This window comes from Montipora capricornis, unplaced genomic scaffold, assembly GCF_036669925.1.
Source record: "Montipora capricornis isolate CH-2021 unplaced genomic scaffold, ASM3666992v2 scaffold_477, whole genome shotgun sequence".
Classification (NCBI taxonomy): Eukaryota; Metazoa; Cnidaria; class Anthozoa; order Scleractinia; family Acroporidae; genus Montipora; species Montipora capricornis.
In genome coordinates this window covers 73,308-90,000 of record NW_027180214.1, presented here as the reverse complement: position 1 = coordinate 90,000, position 16,693 = coordinate 73,308, and the positions used below count along the sequence as shown (strand labels likewise).

The following is a 16,693-nucleotide window of genomic DNA, read 5'->3' as shown; positions in this document are numbered from 1 at the left end:
AACCAAGAGGGAACAAAATCTTTAATTGACTGGTCATCAATTAAAAAGAGAATAATAAAGGCAAGATTCTATTCTAAGTTTGTCAAGGTTACGATGATACACGTGTACGTGCCAACCAATGATGCAGATGAGCAAACGAAAGAAGACTTCTACGGGAAACTACAAGAAGTAACCGAGCAGGTACACAATCATGATATGTTAATCATCACTGGAGACATGAATGCGACGGTTGGAAACCTTGTCAACGGCCTTCGAAGAGTAATGGGACGACACGGACTGGGCACGCTTAATGATAAGGGAGAAAGACTGAAAGAATTCTGCAATTTTAATGAAATGGTTATTACTGGGACAGTTTTTCCTCGCAAGAAAATTGATAAGCAAACCTGGGTGTCACCAGATGGAAGAACAAAAAATCAAATACATCACACTCTGGTTAACAGAAAATTTAGAACATCAGTGTTAGATACAAGGGCCATGAGGTCAGCAGATGTGGCCAGCAACCATTACATTACGATCAACCATCAGATTAAAGCTCAAAAGAGCACCGCCAACAAAGAGTACCAAGAAGAGGTTCGACACACACAAACCCCAAAACCACGATATACACAGAAGGTTCACCATACAGCTGAAGAACAGATTTCAGGCACTAGCAGTAGAAGAGCAAATGACTGATGAAGGAGAAGAACAAGAAGACCAAGTGGAAAGGAAAAGCGAGATAATGGAGAAAGCTTATGTCAAAACGGCAGAGGAGGTATTAGGGTACAAGAAAAAGAAAAACAAGCCATGGTTAAGTCAGGAAGCTTGGACTCTGGTAGCCCAAAGGAAAGCCACCAAACAGAAGCTCATCGGTGCAAGATCAGAGAGGCTAAAACAGAGATGGCAAGATGAATACCGACAAAAGGATAGGAAAGTTAAAAGACAGGTCAGGGTGGATAAAAGAAGATGGACTGAAGAGATCGCAAAAGAAGCTGAAAATGCGGCTAAACAACAACACATGAGAACACTGTATACCCTGACCAAAGTATTAAGTAACGAAAGGCCAAGGCAGAGTGCTGAAGTAATGGACAAAACAGGCAAGATCCTTAATGATAAAGAAAGTAAGAGCAGACGATGGTTGGAGCACTTCTCTGAAGTACTAAATAGAGAGAACCCTAGTGATCCAGCATGTGAAATGGAGATAGAACTGCCGGATGAAATAGAACAAATTGATACATCTGAACCCAGCAGAGCTGAAGTAAGGAAGACAATAGGGCATCTGAAGGATGGAAAAGCACCAGGAATAGACAACGTACAAGCGGAGCTGCTTAAAGCTGACATTGCCTATGCTACCACTAAAGTCAAGGAGATCATAGACATGGTGTGGAGAGACGAGAAAGACACCAAGAAAATGGAGAAAAGGACTGATTGTCAAACTGCCGAAAAAAGGCCATCTGAAAGAATGTAAAAAGTGGCGTGGAATTACGCTGCTGTCAGTTGTCAGTAAGGTCATGGGGAGAATTGTGATTGACAGGATACGAACCGGAGTAGAGTCAAAGCTTCGAAAGGAACAAGCAGGTTTTCGACCAGGTAGGGGAACTCCTGAGCAAATCTTCATATTGAGAAATATCATCGAGCAGTCAATAGAGTGGCAGTCATCATTGTACGTTAACTTCATAGATTTTGAGAAAGCGTTCGATTCAGTTCATAGGGATAGTCTAGGTTGATTATGAGAAGCTACGGCACACCATCCAAGATAATCGGCATGGCGAAAACGCTCTATGGCGACTTTGAATGCGCAGTAGTGGATGGCCATGCAGGACACAACGGAGTGGTTTAAGATCAAAACTGGAGTGAAACAGGGTTGTAACATGTCAGGTTTACTATTTCTGCTAGTCGTTGATTGGATAATGAGAAATACATTGCAAGGAGGGAATACTGGAATAAGATGAAAGTTCACTACAAAGCTTGAGCAGCTCGACTTTGCGGATGATTTAGCCCTTTTGTCATCGACCAGGCAGCACATTCAGACTAAGACCGATAAGCTGGCCCATGAAGCAGGAAGGGTGGAACTGAAAGTTAATGTAGACAAATGTAAGCTGCTCCAAATAAATTCACGGAACAACAATGTGGTAGAGGTAAATGGGCGAGAAATAGAGGATGTTGATAGATTTGTGTACTTAGGAGCTACGGTTTCCAAAGAGGGTGGAGGTACTGGAGACATCCATAACAGAGTAGTTAAAGCGAGAGGGGTATTCTTGAGATTGAAAAGATCTGGAGCAGCCACAGCATCAGTCGACAAACCAAAGTCAGGCTATATAAGACACTAGTGAAGCCAGTCTTGATGTACATGTATGGCTGCAAGACGTGGAAGATGAATAAATGTGATGAAAATAAAATTGATGTCTTCCAAAGCAGATGTCTTAGAGGGATATTTAAGATATGTTGGAAGGGAAGAATTAAAAACAAAGAAGTCCTGAAGATAACTGAGATAGAAAAACTCAGTGAGGACGTGCGAAGGAGAAGATGGAAATTCATCGGCCACATCATGAGGAAACAACCAAACAATGACTGCAGAACTGCATTAACCTGGGCCCCAGAGGGGCGGCGAAAACGGGGAAGACCAAGGACAACATGGAGAAGGACGGCAGAGACAGAAAGAGAAAAAGCGGGATGGAAGAACTGGAGTGAGGTAAAAATGGCAGCGGCTGACAGAGATGGTTGGCGGGATTGTGATGAGGCCTTATGTGCCACATGGCACGAAGAAGATAGGTAACAGGTAAAAACCCTTCAATCATTGAGAACGTGAAAAAAACGTGGCATCCTGGAGGCCTTAGAAAATGAATAAAGGGGATAGTTTGTTAAGAAACTGTGCTGCTGCGTCGGTGGGGAAGAAGTATACAAAAAGATCCGAAACGAAGGGCTCTGACGAAGGGCTAACGCTCGAAAGGTCAGCTTTTAGAATCTCTGTACGGTGGCCAATTTACATTATCAACTCCGTTGATAAAACCAAATATTTGTATAGCCTTAGAAAATGGTTAACATGACCTTTTGAATGACTGTTTTGAGTTCGTCTCTTATGCCTCAGAGACTGGAAAAGTATTAACCTTTTATCCTTTCGTTTTGTTTGCAACAAGCTCCAATTGCTTTTTCTCAATGCTAATATAAAAATAAACGATCGTTTTGATCCCACTGTATGTGGATTAAAAGCCATTTTTTAGTTATATTAACGTGAGTAAATTTTTATGGGTTTTTAATTTTGCTGGTGTTTTTTTCCTGCTGGAACTTATTTTTGTGGATCAAGTACATCCGTAAAATCCGCAAAAATTAAACCCCGCGAAATAAAGTGCTACACCGTAAGTCCTGGCTTTTGCAATACCATTTGGTGCAAACGTAAACCAAACAAAGACTTGACCTGTCATCAAATTAGACTGAAGAGAAGGGAAATTAGAAGCGGAAACAGCATGTTCAGTCCTTCCTTACTGTGTGGCATAAACCTTTTTTTAGTGCAACTCTGGACATACATGACACGAAGGACAACGTCCGTCAGAGTAATTTGAATTTAGTTTTTTTTGGAGACTATTGCACTTAATGGGGCTATGTCACGTTATTTTAGGGTGTTTCTCGTTAACCAAGAGTATAAAACTGGAAAATGGTGGAATTCCTTTACCGATAAAACTAGTAATAGCTATCGCTCAGTGCCAATGAAACAGTCAATGTAGTACATGATAGTTTGCAGATTTGTATCAGAGTTCCAAAACACCCAACAGTAAATGTAATTTTTTTATTCGAAAGTACTGCAACTCATCTTATCTAGTTAACAATAATACAATAATAGAAATTGCACGCCTTGTATCTCCAACAACAATGTAGGTGTCAACTTGTTTTGCAATAATATGGAAAGCACTGCTGTAATTTTTGAACGGCCGTCATTTTAACCGGAATATATATGATAAAGTTGAATAAAATCAGAGCCATGTAAAAAATGATGATCGCCAAAGGATTTTCAGACTTTTCAGTGTGGAACATGTAACAGGGAATCAAACTCTCTCGCACATGAAAGTTGTTTCACTTGTAGAATTTATATTTTGCAAGATACAGCCATGAATTACAAGTCATATTGATCGTTTAATTTTGTATTTTGCAGACAACATATTTTCTTTGAAAATTAAATTAAATTAAATTGTTCACGACACAATGGTTACAAAATGAAAAACAAACTGCTCTACTCGCGGGCCGAAATCCGAAATTGACAACAGCGGCCGATAAAAACACGTACACCGGTTTAGTTTTGAGCTCGTTCACTCGATAGTTTAGTTTTGAGCTCGTTCACGACGGTTCCTTAATAAATATAAAAGAACACTCAAAGCAAGTGTACACAACACAATGGTCAGGGAAATGGGAAAACATGTGCTTCCACACCTCCGAATAGTCGCGCGCGTCATCATCACACATGAAAACATGCGCTAAAAAATAAATAAAATCTCCAGGGAATCTTACATTACACTACTTACACTTTTCACTGCACGATCGAGAATTTTTCGGCTTGCTGCAATACTTCGCGCGGTATTAAGCTGGCTGCCTCGCAAGCCTCGCGTCTTCGCTCGGCTTGCTCGTTGGCAATTATCGTTACATCACAAACGAAATGATTCCGAGAAAAAACGGCCTTTATCCGGGCGATTTGTCATAATTTTGAAAACGTCGGGCCGACGTAATCCTTTTCAATCTTGTACATTTATGTCGATCCATGCTTCTCTTTCCTTTTGCAGTATTTCTTTTATGTTGTTCAACAGTTTTAGGTGGTTTTTGCAATGTTTCATCCTATTTTTTGGGCATTTTGGGGAAAAAAAGGAAAGGAAAGCAACTTATCAAAAGTCTAGTCAGTCTAGTGCTGGAGCGCTAATTGGAGACAATTAACGCAAATCAAATCCAGTCTCATCACTGTGCCATCCCTGCAACCCAAATCATGGATTATATCATGTTGAGTGACATAGTCCCTTAAAAGATGAAACGAGTGAGTTTCACTCAGGAGCGTGTTTTGTTATCTTTGAACTTAATTTATTACCAAAGCTTCAAAAAGTAAAAGACCTCAAAACGGGGCACGATATTACAAAATAATTCAGCGTGTGAAAGTATGAGCCAAAGGGCCATTGCTGGCATGCCGTCTGGGTGACCCCACAAATGGTCTACATCAACCGTGCCCCCCTCCCCCCACTTAAAAAAAATACTGGATTGCTGCAGTTCAATACCACACAACTCAGTGTCTTCTATTTTTGTGTAACAAGTACCACAGGCAACCCAGTTTACGCTCATGGAGCGTGTAGTTCAATGTAAATTATTGCCTGGTTTTTTTTCCTTCTTATTTTCTCCTCCTTTCTTTAAATTGCTCATAAGCAGCAGCCAACTCGAAAGATATGATACTTTGGCTACTGGAGGCATATTGTCAATTACTGTCACTTGGATACATAACCTGATTTTTTTTCTCTTTGCTTATTGTTTAATACTTGTAAGAAGTAATAACCTCAAAATAGTGTTAATAAAGTTTTGATTTGATTTGAACTAACCTTCATGTTGACTTTCCTCTCCTTTTCTTCTCTGGGCATTTGCTAGCTCAACTTCTATGTTGCTTGCACCTAAAGAAAAACACTTCATGAATGTCAACCACATTTTAACAGGTATCTTTAACAAGGTGGTATGGTCACAGTGTCTCCAAAACCTGACCATAGCAGCAGACAGCTACAATCTTGGACAAAACTCGTTGGGAAAATGTGACTTGTAAATTCTTCCTACTTTCCCCCCTCCCCCCATTCCAATGTTGTTTTAAAAAACGACCAAAGGCTTGGATAGTATTTTGCATCACATTATCAACATTGGTATGGTGGGGAGGGGAGAGGGGATGGACCAATATAATTATTTTGTGAGTGCGTGCCAAATGATGCTTAAGCTAGAATTTTTCCCAAGAGTTTTGTCCAAGATTGTACAATTCATGTTTTCATGAATATAATCAAATTCAAAGAGTCTCAATGACCATGGACAGTTTGATAATTATGTAGATCCCGTGAGAGTCTCTACACTGGTGTAGTTTGCATGTCACTGGACTGCTGCGTGTGGGTTTGGGGACAAAAAGGTACCTTAACGTTAATGTTAGCAAATGCGTGTATGACAGTTTGTACACGCAACGTAAAATAGTAATAACTATTTTACGTTGCGTGTATGAGAGTTCTGAAGGTTGTTGATGACTCCACTTATTGTAGTCGCTTACATGTAGTTATGGATTGGTTGCAAGACTATTATCAAATCCTGAAGAAACTTCAACGGGAAATCCCGCCAGGTTCCAGATGTTTTGCAACTCTTTCCTTAGGAGAGGTTTTTCACCGTGGTCTATGTTACAGGATCATTACGAAGAAAACTTAACACCAACCATTCAGTAAAACAGATAGTTTCAACGGTTAACAATTAACACGCAATGAAAACAATAGATGGTCATCGTTTTTTCTGAGAATGCACGTTATTCGTTTTTAACCATTGAAATGACTATATTTTCTTCTGTTAATCGTGCCAACTGCCTTAAATCATCGTTTTGGGTTAATTCTGTTGTGAAATTGCAAACCATGAAGGTGATTAATTCCACCAAAAATTGAGACAATTACATGTATGTTATTTATTGTTTAAATTGTGTTAATTTTTCCCAACAGTTTTGTCCAAGATTGTAGGTGTCTACAGGCAGCAATCACAGTAAGGTGGAATACATTTCATCAACAACACTGGGTGGGATCATCAGTGTTTTTTCATATTTTTCAAGGTAGATACATCAATTTACTCGGAAATTGCAATTTTTAATGCCTCTGAGGTTCTACAGCAAAATCTGATCCCTCTATTTCCATCATAGCTAATTTAGATTAATAAAAGACTGGATGAATTGAGTAAAAAATTCAAATAAGGGACAAGTCTAGATAGTAGAGGTCAGGATACTTCTAATCAGGTACAATTCTACTGTGGATCATGATTTTGTGTTCACAGAGTTTACCTTGGTTACAATGTGGCCAATCTTTGAAAACAGCAGGGTCACTGATCATTTTTGCCACAACAGATGCTGCCATGGTGCTTGCAAAAGACATCCACTCACTACCTGATGGCTGGGTTTGATTAACAAAACTTGCCACACCTTTTACCACTACCCACTCAACTTTTTCATCATAGGCTGCAGCAAGAACACCTGAAGTTGAGGACAAAAGGAGTTAACATCAGAGCCTCAAGGTTTTAGGGAGAGGTCTTCAAGCCAAACTCTGCTGCTTCATATCTCCTAGTCAATCCTTGGAACAGCACTTCAAGTTCATCAGAAGTGATAAGAGAGACCAAATTTAAACTTTCTGGCCTTGATTTCTTTAAGTTAGTTGACTAACAGTTATTTTGCACTTAACAGCCATTCTGTTCTCCTCATATGTACATGTACAACTACACGTACCAGGGTTTTAGAAATGTTCCTCAAAGTGACAATTTTTTCCATTCTACAAGGACACAGTACATTTGTATTATGTGTTGATTACCAAAACATAGTAAAATGAAACCTTCAACCTTGGAGATGATGCATTTCAGTGGAAGCTGTCTCATTAACACACTAAAATAATCTTGGATATCAGCTTTGTACGAACCGTCATTACATGGAAAAAAACACTCAGCAAATACATAATTATTTTAGCTTAATAATAATATTATTTCCCTACGAAAGCTACTTAAACTTTCATTGACAAAAAAATAAGAGAGGTAAAATAATTTAATAATTTTATGATTTTTAATGGATTTATCTTCAAATACAAATTAGTTAATGTTTTTTTTCCATACCTTATTAAAACTATTACCTTCCCCTCCTGTCTCAACAGCAATTGCTTCTGGATATTGTTTTTGAAGATCAGCAACTTTACACCACTCTGCCTGGCTCAAAATATCACCATCACAGTGTACTTTAACTTCCAATTCATCTGGATTTTCCAAAGGAGCGACCCACCCAAAGGGTGCATCACTAACAAGATCACCAAGATGCGGACTCACTGGAATTTTGAATCCAGCTGGTGTTGTCAACTTGGCAGATACAACTACATCGCCTAGTTTGACTTTATCTGAGCTTAAACCGCTGCAAGTTCCCACCAAAAAAACAGCCTTTGGCTTCAAGACCCTGACTGCATTTTTTACTGCTGTTGAAGATCCCCCTGGAACTACAGAACCTTTACGACATATCTTTAATGCAACCTTTAGCTGATTTTGATCAGTACCAATGTATCCAAAATATATCGCACCAACTTCCATGTTGTAACTTTTAACAGGTCTCCCCAGAAATGAGTAACAACTCAAGAACTCACAATCCTCTGCTGTCAGTAGCAAAATATCAATTGGCAGATCAACACTTCCCCAGAGTTTGCTGGCAGTTTGAAGACCACTCAGTTTTGGTAGCTTGACTTTGAGCTGTGGCGGCATGCCATAACAGTCTTCTTGGACAGGCAAACAAAGTTTCCCTTTCTTTCCACCTAAGATTTAAAAAACAAAGGAAAATCATTTATCATCTATTAGATTCTATATTATTTTGCTGTGAATGAATTTGAAGCAAACTAAGTGATGACATATTCTTGCTAACAATTAAGATCTAATATTCAAGTACATTATAATTACATTCAACAACTTTCACTTGAAAATTTAGCAAAGGCACTGTTGCATACTGGAGTGGTTGTGCAACAAAATTAATTCGTTTTGCTTCACGTGCGTCATTTTCTACGTGCATGTTAAAATAAAACATTAGAAGAGAAGCAGTCTGAAACACTGACTGAAAGACATGAGACTTCAAGTGTCATGAACAATTAATATTACATATTTTATCTGGGTTTTGGTTTCTCAAGGTTGTTCAAATAGTTCAGTTTATTGTTTTAAGAATTTTATTCTTTTGTGTGGTTTGTTTATCAACTCTCTAAAAGAGGGATTTCCCACTTCTCTGGGGTCTTGTTTGAAAAATAGGGGTACGGCTTTAGAAGGGGTAAGTGGCCTGTCTTCTTTTCCACATCTCCCTTCCCTTTCAGTACTTCCTCCTCTTGCACATATACCCCTCCATCTGCTTCCCACTACATGTAGTGCCCCCACTACATGTACATTTAGTACAGCTGCATGCAATGCAAATCAAAAGAGAACATCTTCACGTTTTTAAATCACAGAGAACACAATGTTGTAAGATCAAAGAGGTGCCCTCCTCGATTAGAACACCTTGAATGCTCTTGAAATAATCACAAATTCCACGTTCCTTTCACTCATACTCTTCAAATACCGTGATTTCCGGCCGATTACCCGCGGGTAATGCGTTAATTTTCCAGTAAACCGCGGTTGCTGCGGGTAATAGGAAGGTGCGGGTAATGCGATAATTTTTAAATCTCAGGTAAGAATTTCCCCTTGTGACAAAAATAGACTGCTGCGGGTAATCTGCCGTGCGGGTAATCGTCCGGAAATTACGGTACCTCAGATGATTGCAAACAGTAGTTTGATGACTATTAACTGGTTTGAAAAATTCAACCCAGTTTTAAAATGTTTGGCTAGTTTTAAAATTTTAAACAAGCTGAAAGACATTTTATTAAACCACAACTCAAGCACCCTCTTGCTGTTATGAAATGGCACTTAAATTATGGAGTGATTTAATTTGCAGCATTTTTGCTCAGTCATTCCTTTACTTTTCAAATCCCTTGATTCTTATCATTGGAATTAATGTGGCAGCAGCTTTGGCCTTAGGATATTTCAAAACCAATGAGAACACAAGAATAATGGTATCATGATAGTTATTTACTTGTATGGCTCGTCTTATTAGCTCAGCTCCATCTCCATGTATTTCACTTTTGTTCCAATTTGATTATTTGACTGCACGACCCTGACACGTATGTTTGCACCAGTAAAATTAATTGTTAACAAAAACAAAAATGAACATTCTCGAAGGAAAAATAATGTTCCACTTCAAGTTTGAGTTTGAAACCCAGACCTGCTAGCCACTCCCACTACCTAAACTACACCTCCAAAAGGATAAAACTTTATTCTGATCAAAGACTTAATTTTCACTTCAAAGTCTCTCACAATACATGTATTGTGTTTACTTGCACTATACCTTCCATGTTGACCTTTACACCATCATCATCATGTTTCCATTGATTTGAAAAATTATGTTATCACCATCTTGTCAAGTCTTTTGATGATCATCATATTGTCATGTAATACAATGTATATCTCAAAGCCACCATTCAAGGATCCATAATTTGTCTTGTCTGTGTCCCTAAATTTTAAGATGATACCTCGGGATTAGCTCTAACTTTTTCACTACAATGATCTTCCACAATATTAATCACCCCAACCTTGCTGTTTAAATTTCAGATACTTTGTGTAAATTCTTTAAACATTATGCATACTTGCATACACTTCATACAGGACATGAGTTGTCTTGCAGTTGCCCAGGTCTTAGATGGCCTGATAGCTCACATAATAAAGCAGTGTGCAACAAAATTGCAATGAAACTCATCAACACATGAGCCTGGGGGAGGTGCCCGAGTTGAGGGTAAAGCCACCCTTGAGCTGCAACCAAGAGCAGCAAGTAACCATGATAACCCTGACAGTGGCATCCACCCAGGCACCATCACACTGCCAACCAATGCAAAAGTTAACCCTACAGGCTCTGAGCTTACCCAAGGGAGGGATAGAGAGGGAATAAAGAACACATAAACTGATAGCAACAAACACAACCAGCAAACCAAGTTTATTTTGATGCACAAGGCGAAGGGAATTTCCCAGCCCTGCCAACCCAAAGGGGATGCCCTGATTAAATGCCACTAATGCCCGCTGGCCAGCAAGGTCTTAAGTATAAGTAAGCTTAAATAAATTTAACCACATTTAAGCCTGCTTCTTTGCGCTTACAATACAATACAATACAATACAATACAATACAATACAATACTTTATTAATTCTCCCTGAGGGGATTTTCAGAATTAACTTACAATATGAATATAAAATTAGATTAAAGACTACTGATATAAACTATAATGACATACATTTTCTTAATATGAAAATAACTACTTCAAATTACTACTAATAACAATAACTAACAATGTAATAATATACTATAGTTGTATGTTGAGACGCCGGTATCCTATTTCTTCATTAATTCTGCTTTTGCATACTTTTAAAATGATCTTAATGATTGAGCAGTTCTAGTGTTGTTATTGAGACTATTCCATGCTTTTGCTGCCCTATAAAAGAAGCTGCGCTGGGCAGCAACTGTCCAGCATTTTGGCCGGTTTAGATCTTCACTGTTGCAGAGATTGTGAGGGTGCGCATTGGATCGCTTCACTATTTTACAGCTAATATATGCTGGCACTAAGTGGTTAACACATTTATACATTATTGGCACATCCTGCAACCGAAGTTGCTCCTCTATAGTTAGCCAGCCAAGAGCTTTCAAGACCAGGGTAATATGATCGTATTTCCTTGTGTCAGTTAGTATACGGGCAGCAAAGTTCTGCATAAGTTATAGTTTATGTATGTTGTTTGTACGTACCAGACATTACAGCAGAACAATAAAATAATTTACTAAACACAATAGAGTTGTTCATTATAATGCAAAACTTCTTTGGAAAACAAGTGGCAGACCCTACTTATTTGACACAAACTAAATAGCAAGGATGACGATAATGATGAGATGCGATTATTGAATGTTAAGCCAGAGTCCAGGTTGACACCCAGATCTTGGGCAGATGAGACAGGGCATAGTTGTTGACAAAGAAAGGGTACAGTGACGTCAGGTAGCTTTGATACAAGTTGCCGTGTTCCAAAGAGCACAAGCTTAGTTTTATCCGGGTTTATAAGCAAATGATTTGCACAACACCAACCAGCAATACCGGTACTTTCGAGATCCTTGGCGACTTGTTGCATACAAGAATGAATATCTTTAGACACACACGATACATGTAGGTAAATCTTAGTGTCGTCTACATAAGATTTGATGTTACTGAACTTGGTTACCCTAGGAAGATCATTCATATAGAGTGTAAACAGACTGATGGGGCCTAAAATAGACCCCTGAGGTACCCCATTAGTTATCGTTAGGGGATCCGACAATGATGTTCCAATTCGAGTACACTGCTCTTGAACCAGAGGAGTGCCCTTCTCTGAGGTGCCAAACAGCTGAAGTTTGGTGAGTAGGGTAGAGTGGCAGAGACTGTCAAAAGCTTTACTCAAGTCTATTAAAACCACTGCTGTTATTTGCTTGCTATCCATCACTCAAAAGATATCGTCGGTTACTAACAAGCTTAACGTTTCCGTTGAGTGCAGAGTTTGATTTCCACTTTGATGTCTTGTCAATCTGTTCGTCAAGCGCTTCTATTGCAATTTTTTTTGCACGAGTTGTTGTTTCAAAATTAATCACCTTAACTCTGCAGTTCAAATAAATTATACGATACTTCACATATTTTCTCTATCATCCAATCACTTTGTACAAGATGTAAATTGAACTCCTACCAAGCCAGCTCACAAAGGACTTGATAGTTCAGACCATTGCACTCGCCTGATAATGGGTTCAAATTACATTCAAGTCTGGGTTTTTTCATGGCAGTTACAAAACGCAGGTCACAGGTCATTGTTTTACCTATACAGAACGCATCTTAAATATTCACAATAGCTAGCCTTAGGCCTAAAAACTTTTCTTTAGGCCTAATTAGGCCTAAAATTAGCTTTTATGAATGTTTAGGATACCTTTCTTTAGGCCTAATTAGGTCTAAGGTTAGCTTTTATGAATGTTTAGGATACTTTCTGTATTAGTAAAACAATGACCTGTGACCTGTGACCTGCATTTTGTACCTGCCGGTTTGTTCAAGGCATTTTCACAACTGCTTAAGTTGCTCATTTTTTCACTACAATGATCTCTCGAACAAATTTATTGTATCACCACACAGTTCAAATATACGATACTTCATACACATTCTCTACCTAGCTTCATAATCATTGCAAAAAATTATTTCTTCTACCAATGACAACAAGGAGGGAGGTGGCTTTATCCTTTTTTGTCATAACTGGCTTACTGTATAAGTTTTAGTCACTGGGTGTTCAGGTCAGCAATGCTGTATTTTTCAAATTTGCAATAAAAGGAGAGTATTAATTTTCGTGCAGCAAAATCCTGAACCAGTTGCACAAAGGTTTCAAGTTCATGGTAGAGAAAAAAACCAGTAGCACTACCTGGAATACAAACTGTAGAAATTTCCAGAGAAGGCTAGGAATTTGTTTTGTCTAGACTACAACAGCAAAAGAAAATACCACTTAACACATTCATTTGGCTGTTAGTTGTTAAGTGGTTTCTCTTGCCCAGAGGAGTTTCTTCTCATTCGATAGGGATGTTTGCTTAAATGATCACAATAACTACATCATTTCAGAATTATGTGTTATTCTGTTTAGTAAAAAGTGTCTTGTGGGCTAGCATCTAATGAATTTGCTTTTAAATTAATATGGTTTCTGTGGTTGTTTAGTTGTAGTGTAAGCAAAAACGTATCTCACTTTTTCATAAATACTGTAGTCTAATCAATATATAAATCAGCCATATTGATTGACAATCTGCTGTGTTGAAAATATCAAAGACTTTCCGAATCACAGTTCCTGTAAAGATAACTGTCTTATAATGACGTCATAATTATTATTTATACAATTACATGTACACTAACATCTAGGTTGTTGCAAGGCCCACAACCATCCATCCATCCATCCATCAATCCTTACAGTGAGGCTTATAGATTATACACCAGACAATTTTTCTCATCAATGACAATGGGGGCCATTTCAGGGACGAATGGGTTAACAACCTCAACGACCACTCAAAAACTTAACCCCCTAAACCCTTTCAATCCTGAGAATGAGACTGTCTACCATTTTACTGTACTCATCAATAGGGGATGCTCCAGGGATGAATGGTTTCAAACAGCAACTCTAAGGTACATGTATAGAATAATTAACAAATAGTAAAAGAGTTAAGTTCTTCAGGATAGGTGATATATGCTCAGACTCCCAAATTCTTAAAGTGGTACTATGATCAAATTTTTACCCCTTGATTTTTTGAGTGTATCACATAGAATTCCATGAAAGAACAAAAACGCCATTTACCGTTTGCAAATATCTTCATTAGTTCCGGAGATATTTAAGTTTGAAAAATGGGTAAAATATGCAAATGAGATGACTGATGACGTCATACACTCAACCCAATATTATATTGAGTATATAAATAGAGCTACCTTGGCCAACTTGCAGCGCAGACCATTGAAAATTGGTAATCTAATAGTTCTACAGAAAACACACCTATGGCTATAAAAAATTCTGTTCCCTTGGCAACTCACTCTTTTCCAGTCCCCACCCACTTGATTTCAATATGTTAGTGATTTTCAGCCCGAAAAATGTTAAACAAGGCCACAAACTCGAGCTAACATATTTATATGCTTGCTGGATCATGCATATGAAGTGCTGTTAGCAAATATCAAAATGGAATGCCAAAGGTGGCCAGAAAAGCTTTTAATGTGTGTATCCAAAATGGCAAGCTGTTATATGAACATGTTTAAGCATCTGTGAAGATACAAAGACACAGAATCTTGTTTCGCTGGGGTTGGTAAGTAGCCAATTTGTACAGCACCAGGAGGCAAGGTGCATTGGTCACTCTTGAGCTCTTCCATGACACAGTCAGAGTCTATATTCTTGTTAGAAAAAGACATTCACATGTAGCTTTGAATCCTCCACATAGGACTCAACGTTGCAGTGAGCACAAACAGGCTGTAGCTCATTGGCATAGAGATTGAATAAAAGTGTGCCATGTATGGAGCCCTTGATCATCAGAAAATCAGACAATGAAGCTTTGATACATGTATGCTGTACTCTTCCAGTCTAGTAACTAGCAAACCATTTGAGCATATTGTCAGAGATGCCTAGATAACAAAGTTTCTTCAATGTTTCATAACAATCATAAGCTCAGATTTCCCTCAAGAGAGAGAAAATTATTAACATTTGCTTTTTGATTAGTTAATTTGATTTTGATCAAATTCCTATGATCCATCACTCATGTCTCGATCATATAGCGATAGCAAAAAACCTCTGAGCGAAGCTTGAAAATCGAGCAAGATTTTGAGGTTGCAGAGCCGTATAGATGCTATGATTTTTGGCACGATGCTAGCAAAATTATCGACTTATCACGTGCCCAAGGCTGGGAGGCGAGCGACCTTTGGAAGTGGGAGAAATTTGGCTAAATTCTTGAGGCACCCCGCCATGAGCGGTCTTCGAAGGTGCACGCCTTGCCTATTTATATTGTATGTAACGACGGGCCAGATCTGAAGGGGAAATCAAAGTGTCCCAAAAAACCCATCAATGCAGAAAATAGTGAGTAAGTGAACTTTACACAATGTATTTATCTGGCTTTTCATAAAATGGATTGCCGAAAAGAAACGTAGTGATTTCAAGTTTTTACGGAACATTTCCTTCGATCAGTTGAATCAGCCGTTACAACTGTCTCAAAATAACGTGACGTCACGTGCTCTCGCATCCTCAGGGTTGTCTGCCTGTGGTTACAAATTGTTTTTGTAATAACACTGTTGCAATCAATGTTTGTTATTTACAGTTGGTTCTCTGCGTGCTATCTTGATGCATTTTATCTCAAATTCATAAATGCATGCACTCTTGGCTCATGATAAATGAAAAAGGTAAACATAATATCCTCTTCTAGCTGGTCCTTGCTGGTCCTTGGAAAGCAATTCTGGGTACCTCGAGCTCGACGAAGGATGGAAAACATACAGTGTAAAAACGCTTGGTAGCTGATTTTCAATGAAATCGAAGTTACTTTATGGAGTAAGAATTACTTTTGAACATTCCACTCTGTAGTACATATAATCAAATCAATGCCATCTGTTTTTCCCTTTGTAATAACAGATTAACGACGGGATGGGGATGAATTGTGGAAAAGGAGACAGTCTTACCTTCGTTGTCTTCTCAGTTTCCCCACGAAAAAGCGCTATCAGATACAATGGCTTCATATTGACAACTTTGGTCCGGTGAAGATAATGATACTACCCCATGATACTACCCCATGATTTCAAGGTTAACTACGATATGCGTAAACGAATAATAAACTACACCACAAGCACACGAAAAGTATGGACTGAGTAAACACCCGAATTCCTGGGGATGACGTGACGTCACATTCAGACAAGCCTGCAGTCCCTGCGGTTGAAATGTGTCATCAACTGGTTCCACCAACTGTCACCAAGATGTAATCTCGTTCCCAGAGACAGAGCGCAAAAACCGCTGATTGGCTAGAGAATAATGACGTAAAATGGCTTTTTTTCGCGTAACTGCGCCTGCGCCAACTCTAAAGATTCGAAGTGATCGAGACAGTGATCGATCGAAGTGGAGAATAACACTCTAGCATTTGTCAATTTTTGTGGAAAGTTAGACGACTCATACCCTGGGTGCCAGGGGAATTTTTTTTCAAGGTCGGAGAGAGCACTCAGCGATTCCAAATCAACGGTCGAGGACACACGATTGATTACTTCGCAAGTCTGCATGTCAAGTAGCAAAATTATGCGTCCTCTTGTATCATTTTGTTGGTTTTGGCTACTGTGAATTTTCTTGACATGGGGTGTTGGTCTGCCCCCAGATTCCTTACAAATCTTACAGAAACCAGCG

The 16,693-nt window shown here is 38.7% G+C and overlaps 1 protein-coding gene across 2 annotated transcripts in view; it reads right to left on the bottom strand.

The window, feature by feature from the left end:
- The window catches only part of LOC138036334 (NLR family CARD domain-containing protein 3-like), a 44,025-nt gene extending 27,735 nt beyond the window's left edge, over positions 1 to 16,290 (bottom strand). Inside the window, exons 1-5 of one of the 2 annotated variants that reach the window (XR_011129822.1) lie at positions 15,985 to 16,181; positions 10,106 to 10,270; positions 7,836 to 8,498; positions 7,004 to 7,192; positions 5,541 to 5,609 (exon numbers count right to left, since the gene is read on the bottom strand). Coding sequence is in view for 1 of the 2 variants with exons in the window: in XM_068882655.1 (XP_068738756.1) it covers positions 5,541 to 5,609; positions 7,004 to 7,192; positions 7,836 to 8,498; positions 10,106 to 10,112 (928 nt within the window). In the remaining variant the exon portion in view is untranslated. Of the gene's footprint in view, positions 1 to 5,540; positions 5,610 to 7,003; positions 7,193 to 7,835; positions 8,499 to 10,105; positions 10,271 to 15,984 lie in introns of both variants that reach the window. The other variant, XM_068882655.1, reaches the window with a different exon arrangement.
- Positions 16,291 to 16,693: the final 403 nt, after the last annotated feature.